The sequence below is a fragment of the Brassica napus genome, chromosome C1 (genome assembly GCF_020379485.1).
Source record: "Brassica napus cultivar Da-Ae chromosome C1, Da-Ae, whole genome shotgun sequence".
Taxonomy (NCBI): Eukaryota; Viridiplantae; Streptophyta; class Magnoliopsida; order Brassicales; family Brassicaceae; genus Brassica; species Brassica napus.
Window position 1 is genome coordinate 29,495,588 of NC_063444.1, and position 23,364 is coordinate 29,518,951.

The window sequence follows — 23,364 nt, forward strand, 5'->3', positions numbered from 1 at the left end:
CAAAGCGATATGAATTCTTTCATTATTCGTTATTTCCGGGTCTTTTCATTGCATTCACTTACAACAAGAAACAACCACCAGCGTTTGGTGCAGCACATGCATTTTGGTGCATTCTTCTTTCTTTCCTTGGTCTTTCGTTCTGTCATATTCCTAATAACTTATCCAATTACAACGTATTAACCGCTATTGCACCTTTCTTTTATCAAAACTCAGGAACATGGTCTAATCACGAGGGTAGTATTTTATTATGGTGTCGGATCTCAAATTTTTATGGATTTTTTCTTTGTTACCGGGATCGACCCCAAAGCCATAATGTCTTAAAACAAGGAGGCCATAGGGAAAGTATTTTTTTTCTCGAACTTCGTGAAGAACTCAATTTTATCTCTCCCTCGTTACGAACAAGAAAGTGGTTTGAAAAATCAGTTGTACACTCCCTTCGTTCTACGAACCCTTGTTGATTCTGAACTTCGTTTGCGAAGGAACCAGACTTTTGACGGACCAGCCCTTTTTTATGTGCCCCTTGATCCTGAAAGGAAAATGAGCTTTGCTCCTCTGGACGCTTGGCGCTCCCGTGGTTCACGAGAAGGAAAAAGGACTCATCCTTTGCTGCATCTGGCACGAGATGATAAAGAGAGAGCTTCGTCTATCGATGAACAGCGAATTGACGGAGCTCTTGGCATTGTTTTGTTTTTCTCTCCTTTCCTATCAGCGAGTTCCGATCCTTTTGTTTGAAATTTCTTTGTTTGTACCGAACCGCTTGCAGAATCAAATCCTGTTCCACAAGATCCTATATCAGCTATACATCCTCCTTGCATTTATGCCGGGGACGTCGCCAGTGCGGAGGGCTTTGGCTTATGTAGATCAAAAATGATGAATGGGATTGTGGCACTCCACTCGCCGCCAATGCGGAAGGATGCCGCCAAAAAGAATGGAACGCTGCTTCGCTCTGCTGGATGCGTCGGATCCCGTATAACAAGCGAGCTTTTTACCCTCAAATTCAAACATGTGGGCGCAAAATGCTATCCTGCTCTATTTTTACGTAGCAATTGAAGCCCGCTCATGCTGCTTCGGCGGTGCTTTTTCGCCTTCTCTTCGTTCTGGACAGGAGTGAGAAGCCACTCGACTAAAAGGTACTGACGTAACTCGACTAAAAGGAAAGAAGACTGGACGGCTCTATACCCCAACCCTACTTGCTCTGGAGCCCCCGGTCCTCCCTTTCTATTCCTCGGTAAGCGGGCCGTGGGAGCATGGCGGGGGGTGCTATCCCCTTTTGACTGATAGAAAGCATCTCTCTTTTGTCTCTCCTGACCAAACCCGCCAAAAAAATCACAAAAAAATCACAACAGAATAAGGTGTTCTTGCCGGGAGAGTAGCGTCTGAGACATCTTTATCTGAGGCGTTCCTCGGCTTCGTCGTCCGGCTCATCCTCGGAACCCGAAAATCAAACTGAGACAGAACGGATTGTTTCAGTGACATATCTAATAAGACTGAATAGGATTTGAAGAGCTGTCACCATCATTCAATTCACATCAATTTAAGCAGGCGTTCCTCGGTGCGGAAGTTACCGCTTATAGAATGCAAGCAAGGTAGCTTGCCTGCCAAGCCGATAGGCGAAACGGCGAACTGATCGACTTGCATGTGTTAAGCATATAGCTAGTGTTCCTTACTCTCAATCACAGACCTTTTTCCATTTTAGGTGAACGAGGGTTACCGGTTCTACGACCTTGCAAGGCACTACAAGTAGAGCTCGAGGAACGCCTGCCACTTTCTCAATCGAAAATGTCAACTTTGAAGATTCTCGCGTTTCTTTATGTAATTTCAGGATTTCTTTTCGTTGATCGGATCGAGCCATAGTAAGAAACCCAAAGTCAATTCATTCTCTTTGGCTGAAGTCAATCTTCATCAAGATGGTTTACCGGTAATCTCCCATTCCCGCCGTCGAGAGACTTTAATAACTATAGCATGCCAGAAAAGGGGAGTTTAGGTGCTTAGACCTATAGCCGAAAATCTTCTCTTATAAGCTGACATAACATATTCAACCACAGATTAAGTCGGCATAACATCCTCACTTTCAGTCAGGGTTTTCCAATTGGATTACCTTGCCGGAATTTGATAGAAGTAGGGCTAGACGCGCCGGAGGAACCCCTTCTGCTCCTTAGGAAACTTTCCCCAAGGTTTCAAGATCCATCTTTCAGGTTCCTTTCAAGCTGTAAGGCTCGCTCTGTTCTCAAGGCTTGGTAGCTCTTCACAAAGTCCTCCTTTTTCCACGAGTTGGAACTGTGCAGACACATTTTCATATCGTCCCCCAGTAATAGAGTGGTAGGTTTCTTCCCTTTCTATTATGTATGATGCCTGAATCCTTCAGCTACATCTAAAGAATCCCAACCATTACATTAGAAGAAGATAGGCAACTACCTAGACCAACCAAAAAACAAATGAAGAAAGGAAGGGACGAAAGTGACTCGAGCAAAGCGAGAGGGATGAAATGACTAACGAATAAAGGGTTATCATGGATTCCGATTTGGAAGCTTGAATAGTGATAGATAAGACAACTCAACTAGATTTCACGTCTTTTCTTGAAAGTGCCTTTCCATCGCAAGTAACTGAGCTATCTAGGGTTCAAAACCTGGGGAAGTCATTTCAACAGAAGCCTTACCAAAGTCAAGAGATTGGGCTCCTATAGCTATAGTTGGAGCTTTTACGAACAGGTTTAGAGTAGGCAATTCCAGTTCAAGTTTCAGATTGGGCTCCTATAGCTATAGTTGGAGCTTTTACGAACAGGTTTAGAGTAGGCAATTCCAGTTCAAGTTTCAGCTTGATAGCTATATCTTTCCTTTCTTAACTGGGTTTTTGAACTTCACATATAGCCCATCAGCTTGTGACTTCGCAATCTCAGTTTTGAGATTGGTAATCGAAAGAACTGCCCTTTCTTAACTTAATTAAAAGGGGTAGCTTAGCTGGTTAGATTTACTGAAGGTAATTCAATCGTTGAACGTTGATAATAGTTTTCGAGAAGAGATCCTGACTCTCCAGCTAGTTCAAACTTTCCCGATTAGTAATGCTCTCACCCTGGGGACATATCTCAACTTTGTCAGCAAAACAGTAGAACCATCTTCATTTTTCAGTCTCACACTTCCTATTCCCTTCACTGTTGACATGGTGTCATTTGCCATCTTTACTTGTCCACTACCAGCATCTGATAAACTCACAAACCATTCTCTTCTTCTGAAAGAACAACCTGTGTCAAGTATCCAGACTTCCCTTTGTTAGGAATCCCTAATTGAAAGTGAGAAGGGACCTACACTAGTATATAAAGCTTTCACCCTCTCCACTCATTGCCAATTGGTTTTGAGTTGGAAGCCCATGAACACTCACATGGTATCAAGAGCCATGGAGGGTTCTCTTTAGTCTTATCATTTTCCTTCCAATATCAATATTACTAGTTGTGTCTCCATTAAACTCAACGATCGTAACTATCTTCTATACGACGAAGGAAGGGTGCGATTGAGTCCGCCGAACTTGGGCGAGAGATGTGACTTCGAGGAACGCCACAGCTCTGGTGTCTACGAGAAGCTTCATGAGTCAAACAATTAAGGAAGCCGATACTTATACTTTGGTAGAGTATCTCGCACAAAGCAATGGGAGTAATGGCTCGGATTATGATCGGACTACAAGGAAAAACAATGATGAATCTCATCATGCCATCCAAGAGCTGAATGCAAAAATGGATAAGATATTGAAGCGTGACCAAAAGATGACGGTAGACTCTTGTCAAGAGTATGGTGGATATCAAGGGTACCAAAACTTTGGTGTTGAAGGGTATGAGGAGCCACAAGAAGAGTTGAACTATAGGAGCCACCCGAGGAATGCCTTTATAACCAAATGAAACTCTTGGAGAAGTAAAATCCATCTAAGTAGCCTCGGTTTCGCGTCTTTCTTTTCCAATAAGTATCTCAAAGCCGAGTGGTCCGTGTGCACTATTACTTTGGAGCCCACCAAGTAAGACCTAAACTTCTCAAAGGCGAAAACTACGGCGAGGAGCGTAAGCGCGGTGGTGGCATAGTTGACTTGTGCGTCGTCCAACGTTCTACTAGCATAGTAGATGGCGCTCAACTTCCTGTCCTTCCTTTGCCCCAAAACGGCTCCAACCGCGTAGTCACTTGCATCGCACATGACCTCAAATGGTAAATTCCAATCCGGTGGTTGGACTATGGGCGCGGTCACTAGAGCCTCTTTAAGCATCAAGAATGACTCACTCAAGGCATTTCTCATCAAACACAAAAGCCACATCTTTGCATAAGAGTTGTGTGAGTGTCCTAGCAATCTTCGAGAAATCCTTGAGAAATCTCCTATAAAACTCTAATGTCCTAAGAAGCTTCGAACACCCTTTACCGAGTTTGGTGGTTGCAAACTTGTCATCACCTCAATCTTCGCTTGGTAAACGAAATTTATTACTTGTTTTGAACAGTATTCTAAAGACACGTCTTAAGCGGGATTCTGAAACGTATAATTACAGCTTGCACTTTTGACGGTGAACTCTTGCAGTAAGCTCTACTTTTTTTCTTTCTAGTTTTGGTGTTCCGATATCTTTCGTAGGATTAGTTCGATCCATTAGGTTCTTCAATTTGTTTAGAAAAGAAACAAGAAACAAGAAACAAGAAAATATCTTTGATTACGATTAAAAGGAACAATCTCAAATAGACCAAGATCAAATTTCGGGTCATTTCTTGGTGAACATGATCTGTCATAATCTCTTCGAGGAACGCCTTCATTTATGTACCAGAATAAAGAGAGATTTGGTAGGAAAGTGGAAGAGACATTATTGTATATGATAATCAAAGGGAGTGGGAAAGCTGCAGTAATTCTTTGGAAAAGCCCGGTTCTCTTTGTCTTCGAGCTTTCATTTTTTTAATCCACTCTTTCCTTCCTTCATATACCTCCCCACCAATAGATAGCGACAAGTAGGAATAACCAAACCACGTCTACAAAATGCCAGTACCATGCAGCTGCTTCAAAGCCAACGTGATGCTCCTTCGTCAGATGACCAAGATATTGTCGAATACCACATATAATCACGAAAAGAGTACCTATAATCACATGAAAACTGTTGGGATCAAAATCGGTCACGACGGAATCAATGTCTGAAAGTCCGTAAAAATCGGCATGAACGTTTTTACGAAAAATAAATCTTCGAAAAAGATTTATTTTTACGAAGAATCTTGCGGAGAAAACACATTCACGAAAAATAGGAGAAAGACTCGAACAAGGTTGCCGCGTAGCAACTGTTGGGGTCGATAACGGTTACGACGAAGTTAACGTCCAAATCCCCGCAGAATACAAGTATGTCTTTCCGCAACAAATCATGCTCGGTCAAGAAAACGTCGTAACATATGTTCCCAAGATAAAGCTTCGTTCGAATTCTACCCAGACCAGCTACGGATAGGTCCGATTATGACGATCAGAACACGTACGAACCAAGCTCGGTCATTACGCAACTACCGCACATGCACGCTGTCCGGTCACTACGTAGCGACCGACCTTGAGCCAAGCTCGGTCGCTACATTGCTACCGAGCGTCCGTTCCGCTCGGTCGCTACGTAACGACCGAGCTCTTCCGAAACGTCGATACGACATTAGTCCATGCATTCTCGTCTAGCCTTCGATGCTATCTCCCGAAGACCATAGCGAACCCATTTCATGTTTCCCGCCATTCAAAGTCATCGATCAAACTTTACGGTAAAAACCACGGAAAGTTTGTTCTTTATCGAAAGAAGCCGTAATAAACGCTTCGAGTCAGAAGACGGCCCAAAGGGACCTAAGACATGACTCGGGGCCCAACTTACGATTTCTTAATCGACAGCCCGTAAGCCGCATGACGGTTTACGCTTGGTTCGCAAGGAAAGATTAATGTCAAGTTTCCGCGGATAAATAAGAAATTTTGCAGATAATTACGAAGATCGGAAAATGGAATATCTCTATTCTTATGCTATGATGGCTTAAGGCAGAATAGGAAAAGCGTAAACCGACCTAGGAGCCAGTATATAAGGAGTCCTAGGCGAGAGGCATGGAGGGGGGACTTTTTCTGAACAAACTTAGCACTTAGAGCGTTTTAGGCATATTTCCGTTTTCGTTATTTCGAGCTGCGACTCAATTAGGTTTAGCCGTCTTAGGTTTGCTAGAACTAGGAATCTCGCCGACAGCTCTCGAGCCCAGGCTTATACCTTGTTGTAACGCTCAAACACAGATTCGGAATAAGATCTATTTTGCTCTCTTTTTACGATTTTTGTACTTTGTCGTTGATATCTCGTGTCCTTATTGCTTAGCGTGTGGTATTAACAGATCTCCGGGACCTCTGGGAAATTAGGTTTTTCCTAGTTTCCTAATTTAAACGGAAATCGACAGTGCAAATTTCGGTTCCCACAAAAACCATGAAAGCATGTTGCTAAGAAAAAGTTAGAACCATAAATACTATCCGAAATACTATCCGAAAAAGGTTTGCTTGATAATATTCCATTCCTTGAAAGCCAGTAAATACTAGAGCCAGTAAAACGGTAGCCACTAACGCATAAACTGCTCGTTTTTCCTTCCCCGCGAGTATAGCATGATGAGCCCAAGTTACGGCAGCTCCGGATGAAGGGAGAATAGGGGTATTAAGAAAAGGGATTTCCCAAGGATCTAAAACCCCAATCCCTTTTGGGGGCCAAATACCTCCGATCTCTACCGCAAGTGCCAAAGAAGAATGAGAAGAAGCCCAAAAAAAGCAAAAAAGAACATAACCTCCGATACGATGAACAGAATAGAACCATATCGAGGTCCTAATTGTATGACTTTGGTATGATGTCCTTCCAACATGGATTCACGTAGAACATCACGCCACCATACGAACATGGTATATTGGAGAAATATGAGGCCCAAACTTAGAAGACTTACACCCCCTTGAAATGGGTGCATGTACATCACACCTCCTATGGTTGTTGCCAAAGCTCCGAGTGACCCGAAATAGGCCATGGACTTGGATCTACCAAATGATAAGAATGCCTCTGAGATTCAATCATAAACAACTTTGTCTCGGTTGTATGTAAACCCCCACCCTACACCCCCCCCCCCCCCCCCCCCAACGGGCTCTTTCTCTTTGGGGTCTAATTTTCTTTCTATCTAAGAGGACAAACTAATAGGAAGGGATGGTTCTTTCATTGCATTGATAGAAGTCTAACTAGAAAAGGATCTCTCTATTACTTTGAGAAGAGAATCGTAGGTTTGACCGACGAAAAGCATGGGAGAAAGAAAGATGCACAGATAGACGAAAAGAAAGAAGAGAATGAGTCACAAGATAAAATGAAAATGAGTTCTCACTCTTATCATTTTCATAACACTGATTGACGATGGCCCGAATCCGAATCTCACCTCAGATGTTCATCTGGCCCTCGTTCTCATTCTTTGTGTTATGACGGGCCCGCTTTAAGAACTTCTTCTTATTTATAAAATCGGTAATCTCCCCATTGGGGTCGTTTTCCCTTCTGGTCTGGCCTTCTCATTGTTCCCAATTCTGTTTATTAGCTCTTCCACACATTACCGGTGTCGAAGGCACTCCCCTTATGGGCGGAAATTGCATCCCCTCTTTCGGTGGTCAATTAGGGAGCCAATCAGTTCGGTTAACTTTATTTTGATCTTTCTTACTTCTTCATATTTTTTTTAGATTAAACTATTCCTGTTGTTCTGGGCAGGTCAAGACGCGATCGCTTCGAAGAGCTGGCACCGCTTCCAACGCCTCCGACGAAATGAGAACAGCCATCCATAAAAGACATGAAAAAAGAATATAATGGTACAACAATGAAAGCGGCTTCCCAAGTCAGGCTCAACTCCATAAGGGGGCGCTTCATCAACAAGAGAAGGATATTTAGAAAGGCTAACATAATAAAATAAAAAAATGAGCTTTCTTATTTATTTTCGCAGAAACATGAATTGTGTGGGAACCGAAATTCGCACTGTCGATTTCCGTTTAAATTAGGAAAGTAGGAGAACCCTAGTTTCCCAGAGGTCCCGGATATCTGCTAATACCACACGCTAAGCAATCAAAAAACGAGATAACAACGATAAATTATATGAAATCGTAAAAAGAGAGCAAAGAGAAGTCTTATTCCGAATTTGCGTATGAGCGTTTACAACGAGGTATAAGCCTGGCCTCGAGAGCTGTTGGTGAGATTCCTATTTCTAAGTTCTAACAACCCTAAGACGGCTAAACCTAATTGAGTCGAAGGTCGAATAACAAAAACAGAAAGTTGCCTAATTGCCCTAAGTGCTAAGTTTTCTCTGAGAAAGTCTCTCCCATGCTTCTCGCCTAGGACTCCATATATACTGGCTCCTAGGTCGGTTTGTGATTTTCCTCTTCTGCCCTTAAGCCGTCATAGCGTAAAAATGGAGATATTCCATTTTTTCCGATCTTCGTAATTATCTTCAAAATTTCATATTTATCGGCGAAAACTTGACATTTATCTTTCCTTGCGAGCCAAGCGTAAACTGTCATGCGTCTTACGGGCTGTTGGTTAAGAAATCGTAAGTTGGGTCTCGAGTCATGTCTTAGGTCCCTTTGGGCCGTCTTCTGACTCGAAGCGTTTATTACGGCTTCTTTCGATAAAGAATGAACTTTCTGCGGTTTTTACTGTAAAGTTTGATCGATGACTTAGAATGGCGGGAAACATGAAATGGGTTCGCTACGGTCTTTGGGAGATAGCATCGAAGGGTAGACGAGAATGCATGTACTAATGTCGTATCGACGTTTCGGGAGAGCTCGGTCGCTACGTAGCGACCGAGCGGAACAGACGCTCGGTCGCTACATAGCGACCGAGCTTTGGCTCGAGCTCGGTCGCTATGTACCGATCGAGCTTGGCTCAAGCTCGGTCGCTACATAGCGACCGGACAGCGTGCATGTGCGGTAGTTGCATAATGACCAAGCTTGGTTCGTTCGTGTTACGATCGTCATTCTCGGACCTATCCGTAACTGGTCTGGGTAAGTTTCTGATGGCTTATGTTTGATCTAAATAGAATTCGAACGAAGCTTTATCTCGGGAACATACGTTGCGATGTTCTCTTGACCGAGCATGATTTGTTGCGGAAAGACATACTCGTATTATGCGGAGATTTGGATATTAACTTCGTCGTAACCGTTTTTGACCCCAACAGTTAGCCCCCCAGCTCGTTAGGATCGTGGATTTCTAGTGAGATTCCAACGTGCGGTATGGCGAGTTCGGACGAGATTGGTGTATTTGGGTGAAGTTTGTGTCTGAAACTCCGCAAGTAAATAGTAATTTCTCATGCCTATAAGAAGGGAGGTAACTTCTTCACAACCTTTACACTTACTCATTTTCATAGAAAGGTTTCTTGAAAAATTCCTTCTTCTTTTTTCTTCCTCTCTATCATTTCCTTCTTGATTCTTAAAAAGAAAACACGAAATGTCGAGTAAGAAAAGGAGTTCGAAGAAAGGGTACTTGCCCGCGAACGTTTCTGAAGAGCTCCTTGTGCCAAAGATAGAATTTGTTCCTCATTCGGTAGACCCGGCCGAGAACGAGGCATGGTGGGTGGCGTGTTAAGGTTTGATCACGCCTCCCAAAGAGAAGTCCTTTCCGGTCATGAACCGTCGCCCCGTCGAGGAAGGTGCACCAAGTAGGAGTACTAGCGAATTCCTCTAGATCATGCGGTCGTTCTATCAGATTTCGGATGCGGTTGAGTTCCGCGTTCCTTGTCAAGGAGAGCGCGCTAGTAGTCCCCCGGAGGGTTACTTTACTTGCTACGAAGCATTCGTAGTGCGCTGTCGCTTGTGGTTCCTGATTCCCGAAATTATCGTCCGTGTGTTGGATCGTTTCGAGGTGACGATAAGCCAACTGAATCCCCTTGGCATCCAGCACCTCATTGGAGTCCTGATCCTGAGCTACGAGCATGGTCTCTCCCTTACCGTCGATCACTTTGAAGCGCTTCTTAGGTTACAGATTATCAAGGATACGGACAAGTATAGGCTGGTCCCTCGAAAATTTTTCTTCTTCGTTTGTGTAGACGCTGCGTCTGTTGAAAAGAGTTGTATCCCATTGTTCCGGAGGTTGCCGAACGATCGTCCCTTCATCAATCCTCTTGCTCTGTTTCCTAAGGACATTATCGCGGTGAGGGATCTGCTCAGGAACGGTCCTTTTTTCTGGACTTCCTTTACGCCGAAGAGAGTTCGAAAGGCATTGAGGTTTGTGCATCCCAGTCCTGCTTTGGCGGGGAAACAGGGAGTGATTCCGAGCCCGATGACCAAGGTCCCAACGCTGCTCCCACGGTTGCGACGGGGCTGAACTCTTCGAAGGGGAAATATATCGACCTTGGTGACATAGAGTTTTCGGTGGGCGATTCTATGCTTCCAGTATGGGATCCAGACCATGCTTTCGGCGATGGAAGTGGTATGAGCGAGGTCCCTATTCCGAACTTTTATGATTTCTTAGCTGGTCTTCCCTCGGGCTTCGATGCTCCTCCGGCTACGAACGAGTCGGGGAGGCCGAAAGTCATCGTGGAAGGATCTCGTATCATCAACGGCGTATAGGCTTTAAGAATTTTGATGATCGTTTCAAGTATATATTTTTTTATAACGTGTTAATCGGTTTTGCAGGGCTTGAACTTGCTTGGATCGGCCATTGAGGCAAGCCATAGAGAAGCCATGATCTATCGCTTTAAAGCGGAGAAAGCGGAAAGGGATCTCGCTCGCATGCAAGGCGAGATGTTGGAGCGAGATGCGCAACTTGCTCGTGATCATACGAGGGCTGTTCGCAAGGCGGAACGGAAGGGCAAGAGGGAGATTGTCGAGGTGATGAAGACTCGTGCCTCTCAATTCCAGGTCAAGTACGGGAACCTCAAGGATGCTTTCAACTCGCTAGGCGATTTTCCGTGAGTGTCGCGGTTCAGTCGGGAGCCTTTGGAAGACGCGGGCGGACGATTACGTTTTCGAGAAGGAGATGGAGTTAATGAAGGGTGGCATGAAGGATCATGCTCGCGCTGAGGCGCTCATTCCTCCGATCGACGGGAGGATCCAGGGATTTTGGGATCCCATCCCGGTTTCTCCTGATACTGTAGAGACCACGACCGAGTTTGCCGGTGGCGATGAGGAAGTGAACTATCCCGCGGATGCATTCGGAGCTTCCTTGTCTGGGAATTTTAACTTTGATCTGTGAGAGGTGAGTGTTTGATGGGAAGAAGTTTTTCCCTTATCTAGTCTTTTGCGGCCGAGTGTGGCTTTCGTTCATATATGTCCGGCCGAGTGTGGCCTTTGAACTTTGTATGGGCCTGTTTTGGCCAATTTTATCTTTATCGGGACTGGCCGATGGTGGCTTTGAATCCCTACCGCTATGCGGTTTATATATATATATAATGGATGTTTGTTTGAGTTACATTGTTTCAAGTGGGTTTGAAGTAAACATGATTTGTCTTCTCATATTTAATTCCGTTGAGGCGTTCAATCTGTTGGTTTGTTCGAGACGTGAGTTTTTGTAAATATTATGTATTCTTACGAACTCTCAGGAACGTTTAGATATGAACGGAGAGACATGTTTTAGGATCTCGTATCGTTTATATATCATGTCTTGAGATGTCTGAGACCAATGCGATGGGTTTAGGGCAAGACCTAGGTTTACTCTCGGTTTTAAGGTTTGTGCGGTGACTAGCCGGCTATCGATTTTCCTGTTTTAATTTCTACCTGATTTGTACCGATTTAAAGTCCGCGATAGGTTCTCGGCTTATATGACTTATATGGTATGAATTGAGCATCTTTCCAGAGACAATTTTTAAGGAAACTGGAAGTGCTAGACCAAAATTTCAGATTTTTTTTGTTGCGCGCTTTCGTCCTTGTGTTGGACGTTCGAAGATCAAAAGAGTGATCAAGTTGCGTTTGTTTAAGAATGCTGATGTTCTCGTCGGGGCCAATCGACGAACGGGGTGTAAGGTTTTTGTGGTCGCGTTCGGACAATTTGTTCGCATCGTCTCGACTTTTAACTTGGCGACGTCTCGCAGTTATTTCGAAGACTATACGTATATTTTTGGTGCTGAAGAGAGATTGTTTTGCGATTTTGGGCCGTATGAGGCTTCTGAAAAGAGTCTTAACGTTTGTAGATTTTCTAAGCGTGTTCTAAGACTTTTGCGTTAATTGAAGCGCAAGTGTTTTAATAAAAATGAGCGACGCATATTGTAGTAAAAATTTTTGAAATCTCTAAAAAACTTGATTACAATAACGCATCTTTTCCTATGTGGGACTATACGAGTATACGCACCCACTCCCCCACTTTTTTAGAGAGGGGGATAGCTGAACTCGTCTTTCGATGAGCTGCCTACGTACCTCTTTCAAGGATCAAGCCATCTCTTAGTTCTATTTTACGCCGCGAGCGTTTTTACTCGGTGGTTGTCGTCGTGCCGACCGCCTTGATCGTGATGACCGTGGCTGGGTCAGCGTTCTCTTCCGGATGTTCCGGTTGGGTTGTAGTGTCGGCTTCGGACTCGTGTTGAGTTTCGACGCCCGAAGCGTTTGCGTCAGCAGACGATGTTAAATCGTCTTTTCTTGAAACGTTTTTGGCCGAAGATTGACCTATCTTCGTGCGCTTGCGATTTGCCGTTGCAGAAGTCGTCATTTGCCTTAACTTGTGCTCCGCGAGGAAGCATCGTCGCGACTGTTTTTGACATCCCCAGATAGCTGCGACTCCATTTGGGGTCGGGAATTTGACACCCAGGTGGTACATCGATGGAACGGCTTGCATGGCGTTGAGCCATGGGGTTCCCATGATCACGTTGTAGATGGCAGGATGATCGACTACCGCGAATTCGACGATTTTTGTGATCTCCTTGGCCATGACTGGTAGCTGAATCTCCCCGAGGATCATCCATACTTCACCTGAAAAACCTGTGAGCGGTTTCGGCGTTGGAGTTACTTCTCCAAGTTCGATGCTCATCGGATTGAGAGTGTCACGGAAGATTACATTGACCGTGCTTCCCGTGTCAATGAGTACTCTTCCGACTTTCAGATCTCGTATGACGAGATCTTTGACGAGCGGATCGCAGTGAGGTTGATCTCTGTGAAGGTGATTGAGCAATTTTGATCATCTCAGGTAGGAGACCATGTAGGCCAGTTTGCGCTCGACTCCACCTTCAGCTGGTAAGCCTTGATGGCCGAAACCGTGTCGTTGCAGAATTGCGATCCTCCAATGATCATGTTGACTCTGCGACGATTGTTATCGTTTCCCTTGTCGTCCGGCCTTCTGCTGCGTTTATCCCTAGATTGGTTTCTTTGAGGAGATTTCTCCGCGGGAGGATTTCTGTCCGCCTTCAGGGGGCGATCGGTCTCGAGGATGAGATCTTTCACGCTTGTCACTTCCGAGAGCTCTCCAGCTAGTAACTTCGCTGCCAGCCTTCTTCGCTGCCAGCCTTGCTCCCAAGACTTTGCAGTTAGTCGCAGAGTGTCCTCGGGACTGGTGGAACTCGCGGAAGGTGTTTTCATCATATCCTTGATTGCGAGTCAACGTCTTACCCGTGGTTCAGCCCTAGTCCGAGCTGATCGCGTAATTGTGCGCTCCTTGGAGATCTTCCCCCTCGTGATGGACATACTTGTCGTTACGAGGGTTCTTCTTCTTCGTTTTTGGATCTACATCTTTCGAATATGGTCTTGCCGACTTATGTTTTTGCGATAAGACTTTCGTTTCTTCCACGATTATGATGTAGTCCGTCGCCTTGTGGAGGGCGTCCTGGATCGTCCGCGGTTTGTCGAGGTTATCCATTTTCTGAATTTTGACTTGTACCAGAGCGTCTTTCTGAGCGCATCAATGGCCACCTTGTCGCTTATCCCTCTGACCCTGGACATAAACAAGTTGAATCGGCTGATGAACTCGCGGAGGGGTTCGTCTTCCCTCTGGGACAGACTCCAGAGATCAACATCGGAAGTTTCTCTATCTATGAACATAGAGTATTGCTTGAGAAATTCCGATGCGAGCTGTCGGAAACTTGCGATAGAGTTTCGCTTAAGGCGTGCGAACCATTCGAGGGCTGCCCCTTCCAGATTCTCGACGAACAGGCGGCAGTAGCCGGCGTCTTTTTCGCCGTCCTTCAGTCTCGCTCTTCCCATCGTGATGTGGAAAGCCTGAAGGTGCGCCTTCGGATCGGTCGTACAGTCATACTTCGGTACTTTGATTTTTTCCTGGATCGGATACCCTCATATCTGAGATGCGAGTGGTGAAGGGGGTCTTCCGAGCCCCTTCCAGCAGCATGTCGATCTCGGGGGCCGTGCTGGTAGCGTGATGGATTTGGGATTTCACGGCTCTTACTTCTGCCGCAGTCTTGGTGATATAGTCACGAAGATCGCGGATATCTGACGTCTCGCCAGCAGATTTCCGAGCATGTCGGCGTTTACTGCGATTGAGCTCGGTTTGCTTTTCAGCCAGCTCTTCTTGTTTGTTCCAATAGAGGATTTCCTCCTCTTCTGTCATTGGTTTGTCGAACAGAGAGCTTTCCCGAGCGAATCGGCTTCTGTCCTCCTTGGATGTCTGTCGACGTCCTCATCAGTATCGTTGGAGACATCGCTAGGATCCAGGTCGACGTGCTCGACTTCGTTATCCTCCGAATCCTTCGCGGGAGGCGGAGGACTTTCAGGGTTTCCCTTTTCGATGGGAGATTTCTCGCTAGAGTTTTGACCCGAAGGTTGTTCCTGCGCGGCTCCAGGCCTATTGAGTGGGGTTGCGAAGTCGAGTCTTTTCCCGCGGACTTTAGTGGTTCCGCGGGGGCGGATTGCTCGAGTCCTTGCCGTTAAAGTTTCAACTTGTTTGGTCAAGGTGCTCACGAGCGTATCCTGTTCTTCCGACCTTTTTTCGTAGGTGGCGAACATCTTTTTAAACTCCTCGAGCACCGCAGTGTTGGCTGGTGCGTTGGCCGCGGATACGTCCGCTGCGGGAGTGTGGAGATCAGTGCCACTGCTTCCGTTAAGAGGAGTCTGCACGTTATCCGCGTCGTCAGTTGACATGTCTGGTTGAGCGTGATGTGGTTGAGAGTTAGATTGATCCGGTTGCCCCCTCCTTCTAGCGCCAAACTGTGGGAACCAAAATTCGCACTGTTGATTTCCGTTTTAATTAGAAAAGTAAGAGAACCATAGTTTCCCAGAGGTCACGTATATCTGCTAATACCACACGCTAAGCAATCAGAACACGAGATAACACAGATAAATTATATGAAATCGTAAAAAGAGAGCAAAGAGAAGTCTTATTCCGAATTTGCGTATGAGCGTTTACAACGAGGTATAAGCCTGGGCTCGAGAGCTGTCGGTGAGATTCCTAGTTCTAACAACCCTAAGACGGCTAAACCTAATTGAGTCGCAGCTCGAATAAGAAAAACAGAAAGTTGCCTAATTGCCCTAAGTGCTAAGTTTTCTCTGAGAAAGTCTCTCCCATGCTTCTCGCCTAGGACTCCTTATATACTGGCTCCTAGGTCGGTTTGCGCTTTTCCTCTTCTGCCCTTAAGCCGTCATAGCGTAAAAATGGAGATATTCCATTTTTTCGATCTTTGTAATTACCTTCAAAATTTCGTATTTATCCGCGAAAACTTGATATTTATCTTTCCTTGCGAACCAAGTGTAAACCGTCATGCGGCTTACTGGCTGTTGGTTAAGAAATCGCAAGTTGGGCCTCGAGTCATGTCTTAGGTCCCTTTGGGCCGTCTTCTGACTCGAAGCGTTTATTACGGCTTCTTTCGATAAAGAACGAACTTTCCGCGGTTTTTACGATAAAGTTTGATCGATGACTTAGAATGGCGGGAAACATGAAATGGGTTCGCTATGGTTTTCGGGAGATAGCATCGAAGGGTAGACGAGAATGCATGGACTAATGTCGTATCGATGTTTCAGGAGAGCTCGGTCGCTACGTAGCGACCGAGCGGAACAGATGCTCGGTCGCTACGTAGCGACCGAGCGGAACAGATGCTCGGTCGCTACGTAGGGACCGAGCGGAACAGACGCTCGGTCACTATGTTGCGACCGAGCTTTGGCTGGAGGTCGGCCGCTACGTAGCGACCGAGCGGAACGGACGCTCGGTCGCTATGTAGCGACCGAGCTATGGTTCGAGTTCGGTCGTTACATAGCTACCTAGCGGAACGGATGCTCGGTCGCTACGTAGCGACCGAGCTTTGGCTCGAGGTCGGTCGCTACGTAGCGACCGAGTGGAACGGACGCTCGGTCGCTACGTAGCGGCCGAGCGGGATGGAGGCTCGGTCGCTACGTAGCGCCCGGAGAGCATGCATGTGCGGTAGTTGCGTAATGACCGAGCTTGGTTCGTTCGTGTTCCGATCGTCATACTCGGACCTAACCGTAGCTGGTCTGGGTATGTTTCCGATGGCTTATTTTTGATCTAAATTGAATTCAAACGAAGCTTTATCTCGGGACCATACGTTGCAACGTTCTCTTGACCGAGCATGATATGTTGCGGAAAGACATACTCGTATTTTGCGTAGATTTGGATATTAACTTCGTCGTAACCGTTTTTGACCCCAACAAATTGGCTTTTACAGTAACTATAGAATGTAAGAATCATTTTATGCGAGGAATTCTTCGTTGGTGGAAAGTTAGCCGTGAATGGACTCTAACTCTAATGGTTGAGCTAGGTATAGATGCTTACCAACCTCAACATCCCGTGCAATTGATATTTTTACGTTCCATATAGTTTGAGGAGACACAAGGTTCTAGAGGACCATATCAAAAGAAGAAATTCAGATAGAATCTATCATCGGCTTGGCTTGCTTCCTTGGGGTTTGGGGAAGTTTTGGAAGTTGTGAAGGTCCTCTAAGGTAACTCTAGGGCTCGGGGTCCAGGCCAAGCGGAGGTCAACAGAAGGTTAACTCGCTTCAGAAGGCTGGAGGGAACCTAAGATTCCTAAATGCAGGGGTCTCATGCATTCCAAGTAGCTGAAAAGTGGCAACTTGGATGTTTGAAAGACCCGTCGGGTTCGCTCGGAGACTAACTCACTCGTCTCGTTCATGTATTTACTCGCAGCATTCGCATCAAACTTGCAGGCAAGAGAGACCTAGAGTCCAGCTCAGGAATCGACTGGTTCCGAGCGGACTCGGGCAGCTGCTGCTTGGATTATCGTAGAATAAGAGGAGCCGTCTCAGGAAAGGAAATGACTCAACTTAAAAAAAAGACAGATGCCGCCTACCTACTCATGCTCGTAGCTCGATCGGAGGTCAAGAGCTGTGGTCCGGCAGAAAAACGGAAGTCGTCTGTATCAAGTAATACGTGAATTGCTCAGTAGTGCTTCGCCACTACCGTAGCTGGCGGAAATAGCTTAATAGTAGAGCATAGCCTTGCCAAGGCTAAGGTTGAGGGTTCAAGTCCCTCCTTCTGCTCCTGGTGTTTGAACTAGTCATTAATGGTCAGCTTCATTGGTATCCTTTCGGTATGCCTTGCGAACATTTTCATTTTTAGCGCCTTCTCTTCTTTAGAGAAGCCAAACTCGAACGGATAGAGCAGATGGTCCAACTACAAAACTTTTTCTTTTTTATTATTTTTATGGTCGTACCTTGTGGCACGCCAGCACTCGTACTATTGAAATGGTTCGTCAGTAGAGATGTTCCCACGGGTGTCCCTTGTTCCAATTGTACTATAATTCCTATTCCTATCTCTTCATTCCCTCTTTTGGTCTATGTACATTCCAGGAAAATCATACGCTCCATGGACGGAGCAAAAAATGGAGTCTTGGTCAGAGCAAGTCGCCCTATTCTATTACCAGACATAATTGGGAGAAGCTCATCCGAAACTAGAGCTAGAAAGGCCTTATTTTTTTTTCGTTCCCGTTCTTCATTTCCGTCTTCTCGAATCCAAGGGGGACTTCTCATATTTTGAATCTTTCTGCGGTGTGCTCTGTTTACTATTCTTTCGTACTTTCCTCTTTTTAGCACGCGATAGGTCAGCGAAGCGTGCGTGGGCGCGGAGAAGGAAAGGCCAAACACTTCGGCCGAACAGGAATGAGCAACGAGGAAATGACAAGATGAGGTACTCTGGGCACCCCCATTAAGATTTAGAAAGAAGGGTCGAAGGTTTTGGGCCTCTAGCTTTCCCCGTCCCCCCTGAGTTGGGTGGTGCTTGTGTGGGGGGCGTGCCACCAGAAATCGGGCTTGAAGCTCTCGCCTTACCAAGGAGCCTACAGCTGATGGCTATGGCTGTTGGTCACGACTACTACCAAAAGGTTCCAATGAAAATGAATATTTCCCATGGAGGGGTGTGCATCTGTATGTTGGGTGTTCTTCTGTCGTGCGACCCAGCGGCTTATGTGCGACCTGTGGCCCACGCCTCCAATTTGTTCAGGGCGGGCGGCGTGAACTCTGATTCGATCCGGGTATTCAATCTCGCCGCTGAGATGCTCAGTTGACTCCTTAACCTTGATAGGAAGATGGCTTATTCAAAAATTCGTGCATAAGGGTAAGGAACTTTGGATGAACTAATGTGAATGGGTGTAAGCTTCGCTGCTCGGAAACACCCAGTGCTGACCACACTGAGAGACACGAAAGCGCGGGTAACTCTAGTTGGCGAAGTGGCGTTAAGCATCCCTAACGGTACAAAAAGAGAGGTCGTGATGATATCATCTACGTCTTTACCGCTCCTCGTGGAGTAGATCGCACATCCAACCAAGTCTTTAACCAGGGAACGGGATAATTCCCACTACCGCTGGCAGGCCAGCCGGGCCATGAGCGCGGTGGGAACGGGCTTCCCAAAAAGCCAGCCCCGGGCCGGGGTCAGCATATAATGAAGGGGACGGCCCTAATGTTGTGTTGGCAAAGCCAACTTCTTAGGTTGCGGGCGGAGAAGAGCGGACGTTGGGACTCGGGTCGCGGGGTGCAGTGAAACTAAGAGAGCCATTTCATTTAGGGCGAGACAGAATGGGCGGGCACGAGCGGTCTGGTGTCCGAGTCAATTGGTCAGACGATGACTACTTCACTTATTAGTATTAGCCGCCTATCCCGGAATGAAATGAGATCAAATAGAAAGAACGCGAAGCGCTAGCGCTTTAGGATTGGTTTTTTACGGGGGATAAGCTCGCTTCTTCACAAGCTTACCCCCGCCCCGACCAGTAGCTGCTGGGTCTCCCCATCTCTCCTAAATTTCCCCCGGTCTTCGGCCCGAGCTGTATGAGGCAGAAACTCGTCCCACGTACGGTTCGGAGGCCGAGCCCCACCCCAGCAGTAATGGTGCGGCTTAGGTCAACTAACACAAAGAAGATACATTTCACTCAACGATTGCCTTTGGGTTCCGAACTCCATATGGGGAAGGAGCGTTGTTGTTTGCAAGGTCTCGATCATTTACATGGACCCACTTCTCATTCCATTTGTGGGAATTTGATGATCTATAAACCGTCCCTAACGAACGATCGGTTCATGTTTGAGCTGATGAATCACTTCATGCCGACCTCTTGCTAATAAACTTTCCGGCCTCATATAAGAATGGAAAACTTGAGCATTTTCTGCATTGGTGGATGAAGAATCGCAAACATAATAATTTTTGGTTAACCATGTTCCCAGAAAAAAGATACTTTCGAGAAAGGACGAGCACGGCTGAAGTGGCTATACATACAAATCTATTTATGGATCTATATGCTTCGATTGGAACAGGAGGTTGGTATACCACCATAATGAAACTGCCTTTTATTTTTTTTTATTCGGATAGGATTTATGTTGGCTTCGTTGGGAGGCTTGCCTAGTTTGTCACGTCAGCTCCAAAAGGATAAGTTGCGTTGGAATCGAGAAAGTTCCATGGAGTTCATAATTGCATAAAAGGAGTCAAAGTAGTGGCTGCGGCGCGTCAAGGCACTTCTTCGGCGGTCTCCGTCTCGCCCGCCTGCCATCAGTAATAGGAAAGCTTTCAATCAATAGAAATCGTATTCGTGAATAAATCCCCTTTGTTTGAATCCAATATTATGCACTTTTTTCGGTAGCAGGACTCTCTTATGTCCGTTTGAACTCTTGAGCTGGAGCAGGAGAACGGATTAGGCATCCATTAGCGGAGGAACCCCTTCGCACGACATCTATGAAAGCAGCAATGGGCGAACCGGCGGTGAACAGGAAGAGGGAGGACCGCCCGATCGCTTGGAAGAAGCAAGCCTATTCCCCGCACGGATTTCATTGCTCACTAGCTCCTTTCGTCCCTTCCAACGCACCATCAACAAAAAGAAAGAAGAATTCTAAATAAAATGGACTACTAGAGCGGCGGGAGCGAGCCATAAACGAGCCTTGTCGTAGTATTAGGAGCGATGGAGCTTTCCCAGTAAAAGAAATACGTAGCGAATAAGGGGAAGAATAGAAAAGCACTCTTCGGGGCTCACTATTGCCTCTATTACATAACCTTTCTCGAGGAACTCCTGGTCACTTAACCTATTACCCTGGCTTAGGTCGAAAGGGCTTCCCTTTTTCCTGCTTGACCTTCATAGCGCATCAAAGAGACTTCACTAAATCACTTTTTTCTTTCCAAGTAGTCAATTACACTAGAGCCAACTATTTGATTCTGCTACACTTCTTGACTTCATGAATTTACAGATTGAAAATGAAAAAAGGCAATCATTTAGAGGGGGATTTGCAGGTCTTATTCACCACTTTCAACTGACTCCTTATCCAATCAACAGAAAGGTACTACAGAAGTCTCAGCTTACTATCTTAACCAGCAAGAAAAGGTGAATGGAAAATTGCCTCAGATATCTTTCTTTCAAAGCCGTGCTATCTAGCTCATCTTTATGCAAGAAAGGGATGCGCGTGACTAAGGCTATACGCTGCCCCAATTGCTTCTTCGCTCGTTCTCAAGAATTCGATCTTTTCACATCGCCAAGCTTCTACGGTACCAAAGAAGAAGGAAAACTTACTGTTGATTCTCTGTTCATATTCTCTTTCAATTCCTCTGCATAATAGACACACATTCCCAGCAGACTATCTAGCTTCTTTGAACAATCTTCTTGTTGTCTCTGAACCTTCTTCTCAGAAAAAGGATGAGACCAAAGAGCCCATCCTTAATTGTTTTGTTTTCTAAGTTTCGTTTCCTTTTATTAGTCTGAGTTCATCTTTTCCGCTTGAAAGCGTGTACACACACTAAAAAGGGAGAATAATATACCTTTCATTAAATAGGTAGCTCACTGGAGCAAGCAACGAAGTGCCATAGGGTTCAGGATAAACTTATACTGAAGTAGGTACAATCTCTTTGTGGATAGGGTTCAGGATAAACTTATACTGAAGTAGGTACAATCTCTTTGTGGATCAATCTATAGAGTTCATAGAGAAGTAAAAACCTGAGATTAGAGTTGGAGAAAACCGCATAGAATACGAAAAGCAAAGGAGAAGGTAACTTTACATCTCAGTCGAAAGCGGTGAATCCGGATCCATTTCGTAAGTGGACTGGGGAATCTCAATCTCAAAGGTCTTCGCTCGGTTCCATAGTTCAATCTAAAACCTATGAGGCTGGAAACTTCTACAAAAATATTACATATTCCCATCACCAGTAAACGATACAATAAACCTTTAAATAGGTTCACTCTCGTCCATGCTCAAGGGGTTCCTCCAGCCGTCCTTCTGAAAGGTCCTCTTCTACGGCTCAAGGTTCAAGCTAAATAAATAAAGTTCCTTTTCTCACTTAAGCGGATACTCCAAGTCAAATTAATGCTTTAAGGAAAGACTTCCCAGCGCAGTCAAGCAAGATAGGATTCTCAACAGGATAAGTTCCATGGACAAGGCAAGCTAGCAGCGGTGCTTTCCTTCCGTGCCGTAGGTCAATGAAATGATCTTTTTCAGCACGAGAAGTCTCATTAACTAGTTGATGAGGAGAAGTCTCAAATGCGCTCATTTGAGGAGAAGGAGAGAGTTACAGGATCCGAAGGAGATGGAAGAACCTGGCCAAAGTAAGTGTTGTGTTCAACCGTTAGTAAGTAATATGGGTTGGCTGGTTGGAAGGACAGCTTCAGTATCTTACGGCCTGACATTACATATGCTGTGAATCGTTTAAGTCAATTTGTTGCTGCTCCTCGAGTTCCACATATGCAGGCTGCCACTCTAATTCTCCATTACCTCAAGAATTCTCCTGGACAAGGTCTGATGTATTATGCAGATTCAGAGATTCAACTTAAAAGCTTTGCAGACTCTGATTGGTTTGGATACCCTGATACCCAGACGATCGATTACTGGTTTTGCTGTGTTCTTGGGTCAAAATCTGATCTCCTGGAAGTAAAAAAGTAGTATGTATGAGTTGAAGTGAAGGGCGAGGTTCAAACGAGGAAAGGCTTACGGTGGATCCCAAGGCACCCAGAGACGAGGAAGAGCGTAGTAAGCGACGAAAATGCTTCGGGGAGTTGAAAATAAGCGTAGATCCGGAGATTCCAGAATAGGTTAACCTTTTGAACTGCTGCTGAATCCATGGGTAGGCAAGAGAGAACCTGGTGATCTGAAACATCTTACTAGCCAGAGGAAAAGAAAGGAAAGGTTGAATCTAGTTCTCGGAGTTGCGTCTGCTCTATCATATCTGCATTCAGAATGTGAGAGAGAAAGAATTCATAGGGACGTTAGTTAAGACTTGAAATATAATGCTTGATGCATAATTCAATGCCAAGCTAGAAGATTTAGGCAGAAGTCTATGAACATAGTTCTATAACCAGGGAAGCTACAATACCAGCTGGGAAAATGGGAGATCTTGCTCCTTAATATGTTTATTATGGTGTTCCATCACAGAAATGTTTACAGCTTCGGTCTAGTGGTGCTAGAGGTAGCTACAGGGAAAAGGCCTGTCGGATGATGCTGGTATGGTGCTTGTTGATTGGTATGGAGCTACTGGGAGAAAAGGAAACTGATTGAGGCAGTTGATCCAAAGTTGAAAGGGACGTTTAGTTTCATTTAATGCAGTGGAGATGCAGAGAATGCTTATGGTGGGACTTTACTGTGTTCACACAAATCATATAATGAGAAGAGGCGTTCCTCGAGAGGGAATCTCTTCTTAGGCTTGCTCTCATATTCTCCATGGTTGTGGGGGTTGCTTCTTTATTCTTTCTTGGGTGGTCTTTCTCAACGTTATTCGTCATGGCTGATTCTAACTCAAATAAATCCGCCTCCAACACTTCATCTGATCAGGTCAGTGTGCAGATTACCTCTGTAAAGTTGAATGGTCATAACTACTTGTTATGGGCACAAGCCATTAAAGTAGCTCTCGGAGCTAGAAAATCAAATGGAAGTTTCTCTTGAAAGATCCTCCTTCCATATCTGATAGGCATTGTGCAAAGGAAGATTTTTTATGTCTGGTTCTATCTGTTTGTGCTTGGTCTGGACCCTTAGTTCTTGATTTACAATATTGGAGTCTTTGGAGTAC

At 45.4% G+C, this 23,364-nt stretch overlaps 5 protein-coding genes across 5 annotated transcripts in view; 3 read left to right on the forward strand and 2 right to left on the reverse strand.

Moving 5' to 3' along the window:
• LOC111201652 overlaps window positions 1-23,364 on the forward strand; it is a 44,788-nt gene that overhangs the window by 10,731 nt on the left and 10,693 nt on the right. The gene's annotated exons all lie outside the window — the stretch shown is intronic.
• Window positions 398-815, reverse strand: LOC111202116. Its single transcript, XM_022694559.2, has one exon. The coding sequence runs from the start codon at window positions 813-815 to the stop codon at window positions 597-599; it is 219 nt and encodes a 72-aa protein (XP_022550280.1). The 3' UTR covers window positions 398-596.
• LOC111202118 (cytochrome c oxidase subunit 3) lies at window positions 699-7,069 on the reverse strand. The gene is given in 5 exon segments (XM_048745680.1): window positions 699-5,104; window positions 6,426-6,493; window positions 6,496-6,761; window positions 6,764-6,997; window positions 7,000-7,069. Coding segments are annotated over 5 exon segments (798 nt in total). The 5' UTR covers window positions 7,055-7,069; the 3' UTR covers window positions 699-4,929.
• Window positions 11,000-19,012, forward strand: LOC111201654. Its single transcript, XM_022693886.2, is given in 6 exon segments — window positions 11,000-11,131; window positions 16,974-17,070; window positions 17,073-17,168; window positions 17,171-17,256; window positions 17,464-17,736; window positions 17,934-19,012. Coding segments are annotated over 6 exon segments (780 nt in total). The 3' UTR covers window positions 18,030-19,012.
• LOC111202119 lies at window positions 19,240-22,976 on the forward strand. The gene is made up of 3 exons (XM_022694561.2): window positions 19,240-20,698; window positions 20,931-21,205; window positions 21,255-22,976. Exons 1-2 carry the CDS (start codon window positions 20,553-20,555, stop codon window positions 21,046-21,048), a joined length of 264 nt encoding a protein of 87 aa, XP_022550282.1. The 5' UTR covers window positions 19,240-20,552; the 3' UTR covers window positions 21,049-21,205; window positions 21,255-22,976.

Excerpts from the sequence above, each read along its gene's own strand:
- LOC111202119 (XM_022694561.2), top strand. The coding sequence starts at position 20,553 with ATGAATTTACAGATTGAAAATGAAAAAAGGCAATCATTTAGAGGGGGA. Across the intron at positions 20,699-20,930 it reads ATCTTAACCAGCAAGAAAAG|ACACACATTCCCAGCAGACT; the intron begins GTGAATGGAAAA and ends TCTGCATAATAG.
- LOC111202116 (XM_022694559.2), bottom strand. The coding sequence starts at position 815 with ATGCAAGGAGGATGTATAGCTGATATAGGATCTTGTGGAACAGGATTT.